We start from the raw sequence: 14,848 nt of genomic DNA on the forward strand, positions 1-14,848 counted from the left end.
AATGAAAGGGGTGTGGCCAGTTCTTCCAACTCAACTTTTCTCTGGTTTGGATCTTTTTTAGCAGTAATTTGAAAAAAAGAGTTGCTGGACCCATAGAAGCAGGTCCAGGCTGGTACTCTCACTCCCTGACTTCTTTCCTGTAAGAACCTGTGTTTGATTTTACCTTTTGTGCCAAGAGATGTTTATAGGGATTGTTGCAAGTATTTGGAACAGCATCATTAAGTTGGGATAATATGTTGGGTTTTCGGAGGGGTTAAGTTATTTGGTATTCTGTTTTCTGTTGCTTGTGTTTCATCAGTAATCTTGTAAATAAATTCTGTTTTGTTTAAAACTAAGCGGTTTGACCAGCTGATTCTCTCGTGAAATATCCACTATACATCTGCTTAAAACAACTAGCAAAGTTAGGATCTGGGCTACCTTCTTGAAATGCTTTGAGTGGGTCTGGCCTGGTCCTTAACAATTGCCCTTGGGGTAATTAAGGATGAGTGATAGGTGCTGGCCTGGCAATGACAACCACACCCTGGGAATGAATTTTTAAAAAGGCCATTCAGTCTTGAGCCTATTTAATGTGATTGTGGTGGATTTGCAACTTAACTTCACTTACTTGCCTTTGCCCCATGTCCTTAATGACATGAGTTAACAAAAGAAATATAAATTAGCGATTTTTGAGAAGATTTGTAGCTCAGGTTGATGATAACTAAGTAAGTTAGCTCACTGAGATTGAAGATTTGTTTTCAGACGTTTTGTCACCATATTTGGTAAAATAATCAGCGAGAGTCTCTGGTGAAGTGCTGGTGGTATGTCCCGCCTCTCTATTTATAGGTCTTGCTTTCTTGAGGTGGGTGATGTCACTTTTGGAAGGGAAGGTAGATAGGGTCTAAATCAATATGTTTATTGATGGAGTTCTGGTTAGAATGCCACACATCTAAGAATTCTCATGCACGTCTTTGTTTCACCTGTCCTAGGATGTGTGTGTTGTCCCAGTGAAAGTATGCATTCTGTATGTATAGAAACTAGCGGGAGTGGGTCGTGTCTTTTGGTGGCCAATTGGTGGTCATGCATCCTGGTGGCAAGTTTCCTGCTAGTTTGTCCGATGGAGGGTTTTTTACAGTTCTTGCATGGTATCTTGTGAATGACGTTAGTTTTGCTGGTGGTATCTATTGGATCCTTTAGGTTCATTAGTAACTGTTTAAGTGTGTTGGTAGGCTTGTGGGCTACCATGATGCCACGGGGTCTGCGTAGTCTGGAAGTCATTTCTGATATATCTTTGATATTAGGTAATATGGTTATGGTTTTTGGTTGAATCGTGTCTGCTTGTTTGGGTTTGTTTCTGAGGAATCGGCGGATTCTGTATATTGGGTAACTTTTTTTTAACACGCTGTACAGATAGTTTTCTTCTGTTTTTTGTAGTTCTTGGGTGCTGCAGTGTGATGTAGCTCGTTGAAGTATTGTCTTGATGCAGCTCCTTTTGTGGGTGTTGGGATGATTGCTTCTGAAGTATTTGGTCCATGTGTATTGTTTTGCTGTAGATGCTGGTTTAAAGCTCTGTGTTAACTGCATGTTCAACTGTCACATCTCGGAATGGGAGTCTGTTGTCATTCTCCTCCTCTTTTGTGAATTTTATGCCTGCCAGGATATTTGATGGTGTTGTATGTCTCCTCTAATTTATTCTGTTCTGTGATGACAAAGGTGTCATCTACATAGCAGACATAAATGGGAGGGCAGCTTGTTCAAACCTCTGCATTACTGCTTCCTCTATGAGCCCTGATATTGGTGATCCCATGGATGTTCCATTGACTTGTTTGTCGGTTTTGTTATTGAATGTGAAGTGGGTGGGGAGGCACAGGTCCACTAGCTTGAGGATGTTACCTTTGCTGATGAAGTTGCTGCTGTGTGGCGTTTGTGGTCCTGGTTTTCCTAGTAGTGATGCCAGTGTTTCTTTGGCCAGGTCAATGTAAATTGATGTGAAAAGGGCTGTAGCGTCAAAGGAGACCATTATTTCGTCCTCATCTACCTTGGTGTCTTTGATGCTCAGGAATTGTTGGGTGGACTGCATAGAGTGACATGAATTTTCAATTAGGCATTTTAGTTTTTGGTGGAGTTCTTTGGCTAGTCTGTGTGTCAGTGTACCAGGTAGTTCGAGACTATGGGTCGGGGTGGGGGGGGCCTAGTTTGTGTATTTTTGGTAATCCATAGAAGAATGGTGTGTGGATCCATCTGGTTTCATATTCTGGAATTCTGTCCTGTTTTCTCCTGATTTTTTAAGTGCTGTGAGAAAGGATGAGATTCTGTTCAATAGCTGAGGGGTTGGGTCTAATGCCACCTGCTGGTAAGTGTCAGTTTCTGCCGGTAGAATGTTTGCCTTTTTCAGGTAGTCAGATTTTTTTTAAAAAAATGGTTATGCATCCCTTGTCTGCAGGTAGGATAACGATGTTTTTGTCTTTTTAAAATGTTTTTCTTAGGTTTTATTTTCTTGAGCATTAAGTGCGTTCCCTTCCTTTTTCTGGCCTAATGTAGATGCAATATCTTGTCTTATGCTCTTCTGTGTTTCTTCTGAAAGACCATTATTTTTTAAAGTGGATTCAAATGCTGTGAGGAAATCCTTTTTACTTGTGTCTTTGTAATTGTAGTTTAACCCTCTGACTAGGACTGCTTTTTCTGTATCGATAAGTGGATGGTCTGAAAGATTTTTTTATCCAAGCATCAGTGTTGTATGAAGCGTATTTTTGTAACTTATCTTGAAGTGTGAGTTTTTTCTTTTTCTGTGTTTGCTGTTGTTTAAAGCTTATAGTTCATTCTAATAGATTTGTCCATTCAAGTTCCGTCATGGCAAGGAACAAAGTTTTTTGGCGCAAAATCTCCTGTTTGTATTTATGGAGTTGCTTGTGAGCATTGTTTATCATTTCTTTAAGCGTTCTGCTGCCATTTTGTTCTGCTATTTTTTGGCTTTTGGGTTATTGAGGGGTTGTTTGTATTTTATACATTTAGGAAGTAACTGATTCCTGCAGGAAGAACACATAGTGAACACTAACTGGCCACCAAAAGACATGACCCATTATCACTAGTTTCTGTACATACAGACAAAGAAGGACACCACTTTGACTGGGACAACACACACATCTTAGGACAGGTGAAACAAAGGCACGCATGAGAATTCTTAGATGCATGGCATTCTAACCAGAACTCCATCAATAAACACATCAATTTAGACCCTATCTACCTTCCCTTGAAAAAAAAAGAACCGGAAATGACATCACCCACCTTAAGAAAGCAAGACCTATAAATAGAGAGGTGGGACATACCACCAGCACTTCACCAGAGACTCTCGCTGATTATGTTGTTGAGTATGGTGACAAAACGTTTGAAAACAAACCTTCAAGCTCAGCGAGCTAACTTACATACTTAGAAATATAAATCTCAGATTTAAAATTAACAATGGATCCAGTACAAATTGCCACTGATACAAAGAAAATTCCAGTTTTTTTACTATCCAGTAAGATTGATCTTGTTTGTACGAAATCATGATTTATTCAGTGAAAATAGTCACAATGTGATTTAACTATCAGTAAGTTATCAACACATTTGTTACCAATATATTTTAATATTTGTGGGATGGGGAGAGGAAGTTGACAATATATTTTTCTTAAATGATGGTTTACAATAATATAATTGTACAAAGCCAGAGGGCAACTTTTAACATTGAATCTGAATAAAACGTTAAGAGTAATGCACAGCCTGTCCCATATAGTGAATGCTAACTCAAACAACACATGTCATGCAAGGATAACACAGTGGCCCTTTATAAAATACATCATTGTTGTTAACATCAGGTATGTTAATAGTGTTAATGTAAAAGCAAAAAAAAAGAACTCGACAACCTCATTGTTTGACAAATGGTTACTTCTCTCTTCCCTTTTATTTGTTAGCAGTTGGATTTGAAGCTGTGAGCAGCCATTATGAACAACAAAACATAAACTAGAATCTCTCTTGGCCCCTAGGGAGTTGTTGGCATATGGCTCTCAGGTGATGACTGTAGGTCCTCTCCTGCCTGTTCGATCATGGATCTGAGATAGCTTGAGTGCGATGGCGATCAGTGGACCCAGTACAACCTATAGAGGAAAAGAAAACAGAAACTGTTGCTGACCAGCATCTTTTCTGAAAGTATCTAATATGAGTTCAATCACAGGAGCACAAGGAGACCAATCAGCCTCTCGGAACTGTTTCTGTCATTCAATTCGATCATGGCTAAGAAGAACATAAGATTACAAGATGTAGGAGCAAAAGTAGGCCATTCAGTCCATTGAGTATGCTCAATGAGATCACAGCTGATCTGATGATGGACAGAGACATAGAACATACAGCTCAGAAACAGATCCTTCGGTCCAACCAGTCCACACTGGCCATAATCCCAAACTAAACTGGTCTCACTTACTACGCTTGGCCCCTATTGCTCTAAATATTTCTTTTTCATGTACTTAGCTAAATGACATAAATGTTGTAACTGTACCTGAATCCACCACTTCCTCTGGCAGTTCATTCTACACTTTTTTTTTAGATTAGATTAATTACAGTGTGGAACAGGCCCTTAGGCCCAACAAGTCCACACCGACCCGCCGAAGCGCAACCCACCCAAACCCATTCGCCTACATTTACCCCTTCACCTAACACTATGGGCAATTTAGCATGGCCAATTCACCTAACCTGCACATTTTTGGATTGTAGGAGGAAACCGGAGCACCTGGAGGAAACCCACGCAGACACGGGGAGAATGTGCAAACTCCACAGAGAGAGTCGCCTGAGACGGGAATTGAACCTAGGTCTCAGGTGCTGAGAGGCAGCAGTGCTAACCACTGTGCCACCGTGCCGCCCCATGAACTACTCACTGTGTAAAAATAGGTTCCCTCATATGTTTTTTAAATGTTTCTCCTTTGACATTAAAAATATGCCCTCTATTCTTGAAATGCCCCAATCTAGAGGAAAGACACCTGCCATTCACCTTATCTATACCCCCCATTATTTTATAAACCTCGATAAGGTCACCCCTCAACCTGCTATGCTAGTGAAAGAAGTCCCAGCCTATTCAGCCTCTCCTTATAATGCAAACCCTCCATGCCTGGTAACATCCTGGTAAATCTTTTCTGAACCTCCTGCAGCTTAATAATATCCTGCTTATAACAGGGCGACCAGAACTGCACACCGCTTTCCTGGCTTATCCCCTTGATTCCCCTACTGATTCAAAATTCATCTGTCTCAGCCTTGATTATATTTAATGACCCAGTCTTGACAATCTTCTGTGGCAAAGAATTTCATAGATTGATTCCAATTACTGATAGTTGCTATTTACAGCCTGTCTTCAGCCCTAGCTCCTGTTTCCATCCGATCTCCTTGGTTCCCAGTACGATAGTTCAGCAAAACTTTATCAGACTCAGTTTTGAAATTTTCACCTGACCCTCCCCACTTCAACATCATCAAATGGGAAAGAATTCCAACTTTCCATTGCCCTTTGATGAATAAATACTTCCTCATATCACCCCTGGCTGGTCTGGTTCTAAGTTAAAGGTTCTTCCTTCTGGACTTCCCCATCAGAGGACATAGTTTCTATTGACCCCATCAATTTGGTTAATTAACTTAAGCGTTTATTCTTCTACATTGAAGAGAATACAAGCCTGGTTTCTGCAAACCGTTCTCAAACTTTAAAGCCTTTAGCCCTGAACTGTTCTGGAGAATCTATGTTGCACCATTTTCTGGGCCAAGTATGTACTTCTCATTTAAAGGGATAGGACCATTTTTTAAAACACACTAAGAATCAATTTTAAGATCAACTCTTAAAACAAAAAGACTCCTGGCAGCACAATGAAGACCTACAACAACTTGCATTTACATAACACTGTTAATGTTATAAGGTGTCTGCTATCAAACAAAAATTGGCACCAGGACACCCAAGGGAATAATATGGCAGGCGATCAAAAGCTTTTGAGAAGAGTCTAAAGAAGAGATTGCTGAATTGCTGACAAAAATAATTAGGAAAGGAGTTCCTGAGCTTAGGCCTAGGGTAACTCAAGGCACTTTCATCGAAGTTTAGAGTCTTGGCCTATACGAGGATGTAAGCCTCCCTCGGTGAACTGTCAGCCTGGTGCTCCTCTGCCCTTACTCCCGCACTCAAATTAACTTTCCAGAACAAATACAGTAAAGTGCTCCCACTCTAGCTCCAGTCTCAGCCTCAATAAATCCCACTGCTCTGCTTCTGCAGCACCATGTTCCCTCAGAACCGCATAAATTTGTGTGCACCACCACAACACCTCTTTTGAGACCTCAATCCATGTCATAAGACCATCGAACAGGATGACTAGTTTTTCCATGACCAGTGGGATGGTCTATTTCCTCCCACATGCATCTCGGATTGAAATTAACTAACGTATTCTGGATTGGTTTAATATAAATAAATATCCTACATTAAAACGTATTAGCAGAGTTACTTTATAAGAAGGAAAACACATTACAATGCTGATTGCACATAACATCCTAACTGTAATACATTTTTCACAGTATACTATACATATTGCATATATATTAATGTGTAATATTGCTGATATGACATGACATCATACTGTGTTGTCTTGAAACAAAGTAAATGATATTGGGGGCTGGGTAGACATTAGGATATAGGCAGTAGAGTTAATGAGCTATGAGAACCAAGTATTGTTTTTATATGATATGTATATAAACATCAATGTTGTCTGCTGATAATTCAAAGTTGTTGACTCAAATTATCTGGTATTACACAATTATGCTGTGCTATTTACATAGCTTGCTTTAAAATATTGTCTACTTCAAATTCTTGAAGCTCAAACTAGTGGCTTTGATTTAGAAATGGACAGTTTTCATAATGGTAAACTGTAAAAAAATGATGTGGAGGTGCCGGTGTTGGACTGGGGTGTACAATGTTAACAATCACACAATACCAGGTTATAGTCCAACAGGTTTATTTGGAAGCACTAGCTTTTGGAGCGCTGTTCCATTATCAAGTAGTGAAGGAGCAGCGCTCCAAAATCTAGTGCTTCCAAATAAACCTGTTGGACTATAACCTGGTGTTGTGCAATTTGTAACTTTGTAAAAAGATGGATAAGCAATAAAATTGGCATCACAGTCTCTCTCCACACTGCCCTCCTCAGGTTCCATGGTAGTATTGTCGAGGCTGTAGACATATATAGAACAGTTCTGAATCTAGGGACAGCTTTTTCTATCGATATTGATTCTCACCAACTCTGTCTCCCAAAGTGCATTATATCAACACTATTGGCGAGTCCATGGAATCCACAAAGTGAAGAATATATCCATGAAGAAATAAAGGAGAGAAAGATTTGCATTTGAATGGCACCTTTCAATACTGTGGATACTGGATAACAGAATTTTATTTTAGAAAAGTAAGTGCTGGAGAAACAATATCGATAGAAAAAGCTGTCCCTAGATTCTGGCCTCATTAGATTAGATTACTTACAATGTGGAAACAGGCCCTTCGGCCCAACAAGTCCACACCGCCCTGCCGAAGCGCAACCCACCCATACCCCTAACCTAACACTACGGGCAATTTAGCATGGCCAATTCACCTGACCCGCACATTTTTGGACTGTGGGAGGAAACTGGAGCACCCAGAGGAAACCCACGCAGACATGGGGAGAATGTGCAAACTCCACACAGTCAGTCGCCTGAGGTGGGAATGGAACCTGGGTCTCTGGCGCTGTGAGGCAGCAGTGCTAACCACTGTGCCACCGTGTGAGGAGATTTAGAGTCTCCTCAGTTTAGGGCACTGACTCTGTGCTTACTGCTTAAATATACATAACCAGGAGATGTACAGTCTACTCAGTTAAGGCACCGACTCTGTGCTGGCTGGTTAAATAAACACGTATAACCAGGAGACCTGAATTCTCCACCTTTGAGGGCACTGACTGAGAACCAGGAGACTTATAGTCTCCACAGTTTAGGGCAATGACTGTGTGGTGGCTGGTTAAAATTTTTATAACCAGAATATTTAGATTATCCTCAGTTTGGGGCACTGACTCTGGGCTGGTCGGTCAAACAAGTAGGTATAATCAAGAGATCATCTGCAGAGAGAGAAACCGAGTTAATGTTGAGTCTGATGTGATTGTTCTGAAGAAAAGTCCATTCAGACTTGAAATGTGAACTCTTTCTCCACAGGTGCAGCTAGACTTGCTGAGTTTCTCCAGCAATTTCTGTCTTATTATTGGTAAAAATAATCAGGTGACCAACTTTTAGTGAAGCTGAATGAAGCATAACTATCGGTTATAGCTCCTACGATGTTCTTTGAATAGTGGCTGTAAGATTTTTTATTTCTAGCTGAAAGACCTGGCAGGACTCATTTTAATTGTCTGAGTTGAAACGCAAAATTTCTGACAATATAGCAACAATTTGATGTCAAATGGCAGGGTATGTCTAATACTTTGGTGTGTGAATGGAATCAGCAACATTCTGATTCAGTGGTACAAGTGTTAAAATTGACATACTGGAGTCCAAATGATGTCTTTAAGATTCTGGGGATGTGAGGATTAGTACTACATCAGCAGGTTGTTTAACATGGAGTGACAAGATAAAAATCACACACAAATTCAAAACTATCAAGTTACAAGTTGGATTAAAGCTTATAGCAAATTTCATTCCCCATGTAATGGAAACAAAGGGCACGGTGATATAGACCAATCTATTAGGGAAAAAAAACAGAGTGAATGATAACCGGTATTAACTGGTTTGTGCTCGCCTCTGAGTTAGAAGACAGTCAGCCCAAGCCCCAGTCAGATGTTTGGACAAAGACTCGAGAATGACACTAGGGTTGCCGTACCAAGGGAGTGCTGCAGTCAGAGGTGTTGTCTTACTCATGAGACATTAATCCAAAATCTTGCATGTCCATTATTATGGATGGAAAAAAATACCATGGCACTGATTCTAAGAAAAGCAGGGGAGTGTTCCTTAATGTCTTTGCCAATATTTATCTCTCAACAGCACGAAGAAAAAGATTATGCACTTGTCACTTTGCCATTTGTGGGAGCTTTCTCTGTACAAATTGGGAACCGTGGCTTCCACATTATAACCTTTGAGGAGAAAGTGAGGACTGCAGATGCTGGAGATCAGAGCTGAAAATGTGTTGCTGGAAAAGCGCAGCAGGTCAGGCAGCATCTGCAGCCCGAAGGGCTTATGCCCAAAACGTCGATTCTCCTGCTCCTTGGATGCTGCCTGACCTGCTGCGCTTTTCCAGCAACACATTTTCAGTTCCACATTATAACAGCTACTACTTTCAAAAGTATGCCATTAGTTTTTAAGAGCTTCGGTATGTCTTACAGCCTTAAAGGTGCTAAATAAATGCAAGCTTTTCTTTCTCTATAGAATGCTTTAATTGTGCTTCAATCACAGTCGGAATAATTAATAAAATTGAGGACTGTATTTTATAAGCCCCATGATTATCACAATATAAAAATCCAATCCTGGTGTTAAAAAACACAAGACATATATTGATTTTGAAGCAACTACACAGTAAGACAACAAAATCCCATTCCATTACTGTAAATTATGCAGAGAGGAATAATTGGTTTCAATGACTATGCTTTTTCTGTTAATAGCATTGCAAAGCCCTTTGAAATTGTGATGCTAGCATTTCCATTAGGGACCTCTTGAGAAATTGTGATTATACAAATGAATTTTAGCACAATTTTAAGAACATTTTGGCACAAAGTCTTCCCAGAGACAAAATAGAATGTGGCCTTAAACCAACAGAGAAAATGCTGGAAAATCTCAGCAGGTCTGGCAGCATCTGTAAGGAGAGAAAAGAGCTGACGTTTTGAGTCTAACTGACCCTTTGTCAAAGTCTTGGGGGTGGCATGGTGGTTCAGTAGTTAGCACTGAAAAATATGTTGCTGGAAAAGCGCAGCAGGTCAGGCAGCATCCAAGGAGCAGGAGAATCGACGTTTCAGGCATAAGCCCTTCTTCAGGAATGAGGAGGGTGTGCCAAGCAGGCTAAGATAAAAGTTAGGGAGGAAGGACTTGGGGGAGGGGCTTTAGAAATGCGATAGGTGGGACGATATAGGCCTGTGAGAGAGTGTGTGCGTAGGTATAAGTATGGGGATGCATGTGTCTGTGTATGAAAGACAGCGTGTGTATGAGAGAGGGTCTGCCTTACGGTGTGAGTATGTACTTTGGAGCCGTTACAGAAAAGGTTTATTGGAATGTTGCCTGATATGAGGCAATTCTAGCCATGAATAAAAATCACGGAAAGAGTAAAAAAAAAACACCGGGGATAACTGGCTAATATTTTTGCAACATCATTCGTCACGGATGAGTTCCCAGAAGACTGTTGTGCCCTTGGGGGGTGTGGACCCGATGAGGGAGTCATGGAGGGAGTGGTCTTTCCGGAACGCTGATAGGGGAGGGGAGGGAAATATATCCTTGGTGGTGGGGTCTGTTTGGAGGTGGCGGAAATGACGAAGGATGATACGATGTATCTGGAGGTTGGTGGGGTGGTAGGTGAGGTCCAGCAACACATTTTTCAGCTCTGATCTCCAGCATCTGCAGTCCTCACTTTCTCCTCAGTAGTTAGCACGTCTACCTCATAGCACCAGGGACACGGGTTTGATTTCACTTCACACGACTGTCTGTGTGAAGTTTGCACATTCTCCTTGTGTCTGTGTGGATTTGTTCTGGGGGGGCTCCGGTTTCTCCCCACAGTCCAAAGATGTGCAGATTGGTGAACTGGCCGTGCCAAGTTGCTCATATTGGGTGAAGGTGAGGACTGCAGATGCCGGAGATCAGAGTCGAAGATTGTGGTGCTGGAAAAGCACAGCCAGTCAGGCAGCATCTGAGGAGCAGGAGAATCGATGTTTCAGGCATAAGCCCTTCATCAGGATGCCTGAAACATCGATTCTCCTGCTCCCCAGATGCTGCCTGACCGGCTGTGCTTTTCCAGCATCACACTCTTCGAAATACCTCATATTGTCCAGGGATGTGTAGGCTAAGTGAATTAGCCATGGGAAATGCATGGTTACAGGGATAGGGTGGGTCTAGGTAGGATGTTCTTTGGAGGGTTAGTGTGGATTCAATGGGCTGAATGGCCTGCTTCCACAATGTAGGGATTCTATGTGCATGTGAGAAAATGAGTACAGTTTGAAGATCCTTCCTAATGCAATACAATTGGTAAAAAAAAGCTACAAAATTGATCAGAGGTTATAGAATCAGACTCATTTACAGTGCATCATTTGGCCCATCAAGTCCACTCTGGTCAGAAGCAATGGAATCCAGTCAATTCTATTCCTCTGCTCTATCCCCAGAGCTCTGCATATTTATTTCCTTCAAGTGCCTGTTCAATTTCCATTCAAAATCATTGTGTCTGTTTCCAAGCCAAAATCAATCCCTACATAAAAATGTTCTGCTGCATATTTCTTCTCTATCTCTTGCCCCTTAGTCCTCACATCAGCTAATGGGAAACATTTTTCCTTGTTGTGGGTGTGGCCTAACCAGGGTGATTTGAATAGAGCATAAAAAGAAATTACAGAAAGCACAGACATAATTGGTAATGCACATTCTGAAATTCCTGATCTTTTTGCCCTGTCTCAGTTGATTCCATCTATGTGGTGATGATGCAACAAGCTGGAAAAAACCAGGGACTTTAGTCATAATGTTTGTTCAACCTACTGCTGACCTAACAGAAAAACATTATGAGATTGTGGAATGGAGATTGAGAAATGTTTTGAAGCATGAGTCATCTCTGCCTCCTTGTGGCCGAACAGATAAAAGTGCAACAGCCACTGAGTGGTGAAAGTTTCTGGGCTAAGAATGCTATGTTCAAGTCCCAACTGCTCCAGAGATGAGCCATAATACATCTGAAAAGGTTGATTAAAAATATCAAAAATTAGAGTTAGGCTGTCCCAAGGTGAAATCAGGAAGCACTTCACACAAAAAGCAGCAGTAATCTCAAAGTCTCTTCCTCAAAAGAGGTGGAAATTTTCAAAACTAAAATTGAGAGATTTTTGTCAGACAAGGGTATAAAGGATTATGAAATCAAGGTTGGTGATGGAATGAAGACACAGATCTTCCATGGCCTGACCAAGTGTTGGAAAAGCTCCGAGGACTGAATGAGTCGTTTCTATTCCTATGCCAGCTACAAGATTAGGTGCCACTGTTCGTAGAACTAGACAGCATGGAAACAGACCCTTCGGTCCAACTTGTCAATGCCGACCAAAAATCCTAAATAAATCTAGTCCCATTTTCCAGCATTTGGCCCATATCCCTCTAAACACTTTCAATTCATATATCTATCCAGATGCCTGTTAAATGTTGTAATTATACCAACATCCACCACTTCCTCCAGCAGCTCATTCCACACATGCACCATCCTCTGTGTGAAAAGGTTGCCCCTTAGGTCCCTTTTATATCTTTACCCTCTCATCTTAAACCTATGCCCTCTAGTTCTGGACTCCCCCATCCGGTGACAAGACCTTGCCTATTTACCCTTGTACATGCTCCTTACGATTTTATAAATCTCTATAAGGTCACCCCTCAGCCTCCAACACTCCAGGGAAAATAGTCCCAGTCTATCCAGCCTCTCCCTTTATCTCAAACCATCCAACCTTGGCAACATGCTTGCAAATCTTTACTGAATCCTTTCAAGTTTCACAAGATCTTTCCTATAGGGGGGGAGACCAGAATTGCATGCAATACTCCAAAAGTGGCCAAACCAATGTCCTGTACAGCTGCAACACGACATCCCAACTTCTATACTCAGTGCACTGACTAATAAATGCAAGCATATGAAATGCCTTCTTCACTGTCCTATCTACCTGCAACTCTACTAACAAGGAACTATGAACCTACACTCCAAGGTCTGTTTGTTCAGCAACATTCCCCAGGACCTTACCATTAGTGTATAAATCCTGCCCAGATATGCCTTTCCAAAATGCAGCACATCACATTTATCTAAATTAAACTCCATTTGCCACTCCTCAGCCCATTGTACTCTGAGGGAACCTTCTTCACTGTCCACTATCACTCCAATTTTAGTGTTATCTGCAAACTCCTTTGTTCACATCCAAATCATTTTTATAAATGACTATCAGCAGTGGACTCTAACCTTGCTAACCAATCCACAATGAGGAATGTTGTCAAACACGTTACTGAAATCCATATTGATCACATCCACTGCTCTGCCCTCATTAATCCTCTTTGTTACTTCTTCAAAAAACTCAATCAAGTTAGTGAGACATGATTTCCCATGCATGAAGCCATATTGACTATCCCTAATCAGTCCTTGCCTTTCAAATACTTGTAAATCCTGTCCCTCAGGATTCCCTCCAACAACTTGCCCACCACTGATATCAGCCCCACTGGTCTATTGCTCACTGGTTTTTCCTGACCATCTTTCTTAAGTAGTGGCATCACGTTAGCCAACCTCCAGTCTTCTGGCACCTCACCTGTGGCTATCGATGATACAAATATCTCAGTAAGGGACCCAGCAATCACTTCCCTAGCTTCCCACAGAGTTCTAGGGTACATCTAAAAAGGTCCTGGGGATTTATGCTGGCTTTGTCCTGTTAACCATTGCATCCCCAGAGTGTGGTGCATGCTGGGACACTGAGTAAATTTAAGATGGAGATAGACTGAGTTTTAATTGGTAATGGGTTTAAGAGGTAAGGCGTATGAGCAGGAAAGTGGAGTTGAAGCCATGATGAGATCAGCCATGATCGTAAGAAATAGAGGAGCATGTTCAAGGCTCTGAATTGCCTCCTCCTGCTGTTAGTTTTTACGTAATTATGTTCTCTGTATTCTCCTCCAACACTACAATCTTCCATGAGCTCTGTGTTCCTCCAGTTCTGATTTCCTGATATCCCCAATTTCAATTGCTCAATCACAGGTGACCACGCTCTCAGTTCCCTGGGGACTCACTTCTGCCATTCCCTCCTTAAATCTATATCACTTCCTGAAAGACACTTTTTAAAACCCATTATTTTTATCAAGCTTTGTCCACCAGCCCCAAATGCCAAAAGTTGTTTGGTAATTGATCCCGTGAAACAGCTTAGAAGGTTTTGTTTAGTTATAGGTGTGACACTAATGCAAGTTGTTGCTGTTAGTTGGAGGAGGAGATGCATCTTTGGGCCTTAACAAGTAGTTGAACAGCTTTAAAAAAGATTTTATCTGCTCATCTGAGAAGATACTCCCAACTCATTTCATTACAGCCCAAACTGATAACTGACCCAGTGCTCTTGCTTCTTCCAGCCTCCTGCCTGTCTACCTTGGATTCCAGCATCTGCAGTTTTTTTGTCTCTAACCCAGTGGAGAAGCTGCTATGCAGCACCGTGCTTATTGAGTTATCACCTATCACCAGGGTTTGAGGCCGAGACTGGTGGCTGTTTTACTCTGCACAGCTTTTTTTCCTTTTGTGATCCGAGCTTGTTACTAAATTGTTCTACAACATTTTATTAGTAGCAATAAAAAAAACTTTGAATTGTGGATTGACAAAGAAGGAGGCCATTCAGCCCACGATGCCTCTGCCAGGTCTGTCCAATTAGTCCCACTCCCCAGGGCTCTTTCTCCACTGCCCTGCCACAATTTCCTCGAGTATTGTTTCAATTCTCCTTTGAAAAGCTATTACCGAATCCGTTTCTCTTTCTCTTTCAGGCAGCGAGTTCCAGATCACAGAAACTCGACGGATCAATACATTTCTCTTCTTCTTCCTTCTGGTTCATTGGCCAATGATCTGTATCCCCTGGTTGCCACAGGAAACAGGATTTAATATACAATTCCAGCTCTTCAATCCAATCCTTTGGTTTCAGCATCACTGAGTGTGATTTTT

The 14,848-nt window shown here is 41.4% G+C and overlaps 1 protein-coding gene across 1 annotated transcript in view; it reads right to left on the reverse strand.

Annotated features, from left to right (window-relative positions):
• Positions 1–3,581: 3,581 nt before the first annotated feature.
• The window catches only part of pgm5 (phosphoglucomutase 5), a 174,057-nt gene continuing 162,790 nt past the window's right edge, over positions 3,582–14,848 (reverse strand). The window contains exon 11 of the mRNA XM_043716994.1: positions 3,582–4,109. Coding sequence (XP_043572929.1) covers positions 4,020–4,109 — 90 coding nt within the window. The 3' untranslated portion in view covers positions 3,582–4,019. The remainder of the gene's footprint in view (positions 4,110–14,848) is intronic.

The sequence above is a fragment of the Chiloscyllium plagiosum genome, chromosome 2, assembly GCF_004010195.1.
Source record: "Chiloscyllium plagiosum isolate BGI_BamShark_2017 chromosome 2, ASM401019v2, whole genome shotgun sequence".
Lineage (NCBI taxonomy): Eukaryota > Metazoa > Chordata > Chondrichthyes > Orectolobiformes > Hemiscylliidae > Chiloscyllium > Chiloscyllium plagiosum.